A 6,288-nucleotide genomic window follows, 5' to 3' on the forward strand; every position below is an offset into this window, starting at 1 on the left:
ATGTGCTAAAGGTTAATGAATGAGGTAACAATATGATAAGAGGATAATGTGAAAGATGACAACAATCACAAATGATCCTAAGTAAATGGTACCAAAACGTACTCACCTATGAGAGTGTAAAGTTAATAAAGAGACCTGTCTCTATAAAGACTCTAATAAAAATATTGAAGTTAATGCATACTTAATACTAATGATGATATGTTAAATAATCGAATGAGGTATGATGTCCTCACACTAGAAGCCAACTTCCATGATGTATGAGTTGAATGTAATGGAACTTTATACTACGCACCGATAGGCTAGCTATGAGCGGTGATGCCTTCCTTCGGGAAGGGCAGAGGCTCATGTTACTCTCATTTGATAAGATTGTCCGACATGCCGAGTATGGGTCTCTTTATATGTCCTAGTCTTTTAACCTATGCTACAAATATAGTGATCTAGCACGGTACAATCACATATATAAGCTAGCATGTTTTGGGTCACTTTGGCCGACTATTCCACCTTTTTTCGTTGTGGGGCAGACACTTGATATAATGATGCTCAAATGATTTATGTTATTTAAAGTTAATGTTCCTAAAGAATGAATGAGGCCAGCCTCAAATGATTCACATAATGAAATAAATGATACCAAAGGTATTAGGATAGGACAATCAAGAGGTGAGCTAGACTTAAGTAATGACACTAGTTCATTTTTTATCATTGCACAACGAACACGATTAATGTCTTAAACTACATCCTAGGTATATCATGTGTTTATACCAGCTTATGGATGTATGAAGTGAAGTAATTATGAATGAATGTATAAGAATCTATGTTTACTAAAGAAGACTCCCTAGTTGAGGTCCCATATGTTGAGCCCTCCTTTTTGGGAAGTCTTGATGTCAAGTCCATGATTCCAAAGTCTCATGGCGTATGAACGAATGATATGCAAGATGTTATGTGCTATATGAAATATCTTATGTGCTATGTGTAATACGTTATGTGTCGTGTGCAATATAATACGTATGATGATGCATGTTACTCACATGGAATGACCTTCCTAATCCAATTTGGCAAGTCTACTCACTTTCTTAATCCAAATTTGGTAGGTCAACTGACTTGACTTTCCATAAATCATGTTGTTAGAAAAAAGCCATTCTTACTCATGCATGTCCTTGGTGTGTGCATGCATATACTCATACTAAGTTCAATTTTGTCGTAATCCCATACAACCCTATATTTTTAAGTGCAGGCAAAGGTGGACGTTAGAGATTACAGGTCGACGCTGAAGCCATCCGGACGTGAAGCATTCATCCAGACTTGGTACGCCCTCATGCATTTGAGGAGGCTTTCCTTTTTTATTATAAGTTAGTTATAGGATTGAGCTAGTAGGGTATGATTCACTAGCGTTTCTTTCCCTTTTTTATTTATGACATTGTATTGGTGCCATTTTGACAAGTATACATTTAATGCAGCATTGAATTATTTTTTTTCATTTGATGATCTTAATGTTAGATGGTTGATGGTGAACGTATATGAGTTTAGTAGAATTACTAACATTTATGTTAAGAAAAAAAAAGTTCAAATTTTCAGTTAAAATTAACATAGATTAATTATTGATGAAGTATGTAGGGTTCTCTGCGACCCTGACAGGTCAACGTCGCCAGTCTCATCTGGGGTCTAAGCTATGGTTGTGACAAAGTTGGTATCATAATAGAGTTAAGTTTCGAGTATAATATGTTCACATCAACCACATGACGTAGTTTCTAAGTCATGGTAGTTAAGTGCACCACTATCTTTAATTAGAGACTACATGATGCGTAGGAAAATTCCCTTCTTTTGATCTTATTGTGCCTTTTCCTATTCTCTGATTTTCGTATGTTTTGAGTGTGTCTAAAATCAATCCTTGTTGTTTCAGAGAATGAATACTAGGACAAATATTGGTCATAGGAGAGGACGAGTAGCTGCTGGGGTCAATTAGGTTTCACCTCAGGCTCAAGATGAAGGAGAGGCTGTGTCACATAACCCAGTTGAGTTGACTGATGTGGAGGTGCGAGCACCTTTGTCCCAGATATCAAAGACCATATCTTATGTAGGCTCTGTTCATGACTAACCATGTCAATCAGGAAAATGTTAAAAAGGTAAAACCCACCGGTTTGTAGCATGGCTGGCAGGCTACGAGACATCACGAGGATAAATCCTCCTATTTTTACAAGGTCCAAGACTTCACAAGATCCCCAGAAGTTTTCGGACGAGGTACATAAGATTTTGGTGGCCATGGGGGCCACAGATACAGAGAAAGTTGAGTTAGCTTCCTATGAGGTTAAGGATGTTGCACAGACTTTGTGAAAGATGTGGCTGGATAGCCGAGTGTTAGGTGGAGTTCCGATCACTTAATAACTGTTTAAGACAACCTTCCTGGAGAGATTCTTCCCCAGGGAGATTAGAGAGGCCAAGGTTGAGGAATTTATCAACCTTAAGCAGGGATCAATGACATTCAGGGAGTATTCCCTGAAGTTTGTTAAACTATCCAGTTATACAACTTCCGTTGTATCTAACAGCAGGGATGAGATGAGTAGGTTCCTCACTGGAATCACTGGAGATCTGGAAGAGGAGTGTCCGACTGCGATGCTCCATGATAAGATGGAGTTCTCAAGGTTGATGGTGCAAGTCCATCAGGTGTCGGACAGGCAGAAGAAGAAGGGCGTTCGTGATACTAGTAGACCTTAGCCTCATTATTAGGCAAGTCCTAGCAATGGAGGCAACATAAACAATTTTGGCGTCCGTGAGCAGCCCTGACTAGAGGAGGCATACCCAATCCCCAAAAGGGCAATGGAGGTGATATGTAGCGTCCAAAAAGAACTATGCTAAGTGTGGCCGTGCTTACATCGGATAGTGCAGATAAGGCACTAATGTCTGTTTCAATTGCGGTAAGAGAGGACACATGATTAAGGACTTCCCACAGAACAAGAGTCAGGCTGGAGGTAATGCGCAGCCTCGGCCTAATCCAGAGGGTGCAGAAGTAGCCGAGCTTCCTAAAAGGAACAGTTTTTACGCCCTGAAGGGTAGGGAGGATAAGGAGAAGTCCTCTGATGTGGTCATATGTATGCTGCAAGTATTCTCAACTTCTGTTTATGCTTTACTTGATAGACGTTCTACGCTTTCCTTTGTAACACCTTTACTTGCTCCCACTTTTGAGATATTGCTTGAAGTTCTACATGATACTCTAGTGGTTAGGACACCTTTAGGAGAAAATGTAAGAACTGATAGAGTATGCAAGGATTTCCTAATAGTTGTATGTGGTAACACTATGTGTGTGTAGACTAAGTTAAGTTACCAATACATGAATTTGATGTTATTCTTTGCATGGACAGGCTTCTTAGTTGTTATGATTGTATGGATTGTCGTAGTAGGGTTGTAAGATTTTGTTTCCCTAATGAAGATTAGCTGGTCTGGGAGGGGTACAACTCGAGTCGTCCTGATTCCTTGATTTCGAAGCTTAAGGCCAATAAAATAATATCCAAAGGGTTGCTCTGTCATCTTGTGAGTGTAAATGATTTAGATCATGACATTTCTTCCATAGAATCAGTGACTGTAGTGAATGATTTCCAAGATGTATTTCCTGATGATTTGCCTGGAGTTCCTCCCTCTCGAGAAATTGACTTTAGTATCGACTTAAAACCCGATACTAAACAAATTTCAATTCCTCCTTACAGAATGGATCCACCTGAACTCAAAGAGTTGAAGCTGCAGTTAAATGATATCACTGATAACGATTTAATTCAGTCGAGCATATCCCCTTGGGGCGCTCCAGAGTTGTTTCTTAGAAGGAAATATGTATCGATTATCGAGAGCTCAACAAAGTAACTATCAAGAATAAGTATCCACTTCCCAAAAGATATTACTTGTTCAAAAAAGTCCAAGGATCTATTTTCTTCTCGAAGATTGATCTTTGTTCTGGGTACCATTAGCTAAGATTTAGGGATTTAGATATCTCAAAGACAGCCTTTCGTACCCGTTATAGTAAATATGAGTTCCTAGTTATGTCATTTAGTCTCACGAATGCACCTGCCGCATTAATGGATCTCAAGAACACGGTCTTCCGTGAATACCTTGACCCTTTCATCATAGTATTCATTGATGACATTCTCATCTACTCTAAGACCAAGGAAGAGCATGAACAACATTTGAGACTAACTTTGCAGGTAGTTAGACAACATTAGCTGTATGACAAATTTAGCAAGTGTAAATTTCGGATTACATTAATGACCTTCATTGGTCAAGTTTTTTCCGACAAAGGTGTGGATGTAGATCCTAGGAAGACTGAGGCTGTTAAGAACTGGAAAAAATCCTCTTACTCCAACAGATATTCGTAGCTTCTTGGTATTGGCTTCTTATTATTGTAGGTTCGTAGAGGGTTTTTCTTCCATTACTCCCTCACGGACATCTTTGACTAAGAAGAAGACCAAGTTTTAATAGACAGATACTTGTGAAAAGAGTTTCCTGGAGCTCAAGGACAGACTCACTTCAGCCCCGGTGTTCACTTTGCTTAGGTGTGGTGAGAATTTCTCTGTTTATTGTGATGTATCTAGGGTTTGTTTGGGTTGTACTCTTATGCAGGGTGGTAAGGTGATAGCTTATGCGTCAAGACAACTCAAGGTTCATGAAAAAAATTATCCCACTAATTACCTGGAGTTGTCAGTTGTGGTGTTTGCACTGAAATTTGAAGACACTACTTGTATGGAGTGAATGTGGATGTGTTCACAGACCACAAAAATCTGTAGTACGTCTGCACTTAAAGGGAGTAGAATCTACGTCTGCGGAGGTGGTTAGAGCTTTTGAAGGACTAGGACATGAATGTCCACTACCATCCAGGTAAGGCGTATCTTGTAGCTGATGCTTTTAGTAGGATAAGCATGGTAAGTACATCCAAAATTGAGGATGAGAAGAAAGAGTTGGTTAAAGATATACACAGACTGGTCAGACTGGGTGTGCGTTTAGTTGACTCTACTAGTGAGGGTGTTTTAGTTCAACATAGTTCTGAATAATCCTTAGTAGTTTAAGTCAAGAAGGGTCAGCATCTGGATCCTATGTTGATGGAGCCGAAGGACTCAATGTTGGTTAAGATGAATGAGTCATTTGCTTTGGGAGATGACGATATACATAGGTACCAGAACACGCTGTGTGTACCAGATTTGGATGATTTGCAGACCAGGATCATTGCAAAGGCCCATGGTTCCAAATATTCCATACATCCAGGTTCCACCAAGATGTATCATGAATTTAAGCAGATCTATTGGTGGGATGGCATGAAGATGGACATTGAAGAATATGTGGCCAAGTGTAATAGTTGTCAACAGGTTAAGGTAGAACATCTTAAGCCAGACGGTCTTACTCAAATTATTGAGGTTTCGACTCGTAAATAGGAGGCCATTAATCTTGACTTCATGGTTGGTTTTCCGAAGACTAAGAGACAACATGTCACCATATGGGTTATTGTGGACAGGTTGACTAAGTCTGCGCACTTTATCCATCTGAATTGTACTGATAGGGCCGATAATTATGCGAGACTCTACATTGATGAGATTGTGAGATGGCGTGGGATTCATTTGTCTATCATTTCAAATAGAGGATTTGAATCACTTCATATTTCTTGAGATCTTTCATGATGAACATAGGCACGCACATAAAGTTTAGTACTGCGTTTCATGCTTATACTGATGGGTAGGCTGAGCGCACCATTCAAACATTGGAGGATATGTTGAGGGCGTGTATTATTTACTTCTGGGGTAGCTGGGATGATCATCTGCCCTTGATAGAGTTCTCGTATTATAATAGCTATCACTCCAGCATTGGGATGGCACCGTTTGAGGCGCTGTATGGTAAAAGGTGTAGTTATGAAGTTGGGTGGTTAAATGTTGGAAAGTCATACATTTTGGTTCCAAAGAGCATTCATGAGTCCTTACAGAAGGTTATAGTGATTAGAGATAGGTTGGCTTCTGCTTACATTCTGCAGAAGTCTTATGCTGATAACAAAAATGGCCCTTAGAGTTTGATGTTGGTGACCAGGTCTATTTGAAGATATCACTTATAAAGGGGGTGATGAGGTTTGGTAGGAAGGGGAAGTTGAGTATGATGTATGTTTGTCCATATGATATCCTACATCGTGTAGGTGAGGTGGCCTATGAGTTGGCATTGCCTGCGTAGTTAGCTTTTGTTCATCCAGTTTTTCATGTCTTTATGTTAAAGAAGTGCCTAGGTGATCCAACATCAATTCTACGTGTTGAAGGTTTTGGGGTCGATGAGGAC

At 39.7% G+C, this 6,288-nt stretch overlaps 2 protein-coding genes across 2 annotated transcripts; both read left to right on the top strand.

Annotated features, from left to right (window-relative positions):
* The first annotated feature begins 2,923 nt into the window (after nt 1–2,923).
* On the top strand, nt 2,924–3,846 carry LOC138340466 (uncharacterized). Its single transcript, XM_069292191.1, has 2 exons — nt 2,924–3,250; nt 3,427–3,846. Exons 1-2 carry the CDS (start codon nt 2,924–2,926, stop codon nt 3,844–3,846), a joined length of 747 nt encoding a protein of 248 aa, XP_069148292.1.
* A 1,229-nt stretch (nt 3,847–5,075) lies between these two features.
* LOC138340467 (uncharacterized) lies at nt 5,076–6,028 on the top strand. The gene is made up of 2 exons (XM_069292192.1): nt 5,076–5,387; nt 5,708–6,028. The coding sequence occupies exons 1-2, from the start codon at nt 5,076–5,078 to the stop codon at nt 6,026–6,028; spliced, it is 633 nt and encodes a 210-aa protein (XP_069148293.1).
* Nucleotides 6,029–6,288: the final 260 nt, after the last annotated feature.

Source organism: Solanum lycopersicum, chromosome 12 (assembly GCF_036512215.1).
Source record: "Solanum lycopersicum chromosome 12, SLM_r2.1".
Taxonomy (NCBI): Eukaryota; Viridiplantae; Streptophyta; class Magnoliopsida; order Solanales; family Solanaceae; genus Solanum; species Solanum lycopersicum.

Bases quoted from the DNA above. Each gene is read 5' to 3' on its own strand.
- LOC138340467 (XM_069292192.1), top strand. From the start codon at position 5,076: ATGGAGCCGAAGGACTCAATGTTGGTTAAGATGAATGAGTCATTTGCT. The intron at 5,388-5,707 runs GTTTCGACTCGT...ACTGATGGGTAG, and splicing joins GTCTTACTCAAATTATTGAG to GCTGAGCGCACCATTCAAAC.
- LOC138340466 (XM_069292191.1), top strand. From the start codon at position 2,924: ATGATTAAGGACTTCCCACAGAACAAGAGTCAGGCTGGAGGTAATGCG. The intron at 3,251-3,426 runs GTATGCAAGGAT...AATGAAGATTAG, and splicing joins AAAATGTAAGAACTGATAGA to CTGGTCTGGGAGGGGTACAA.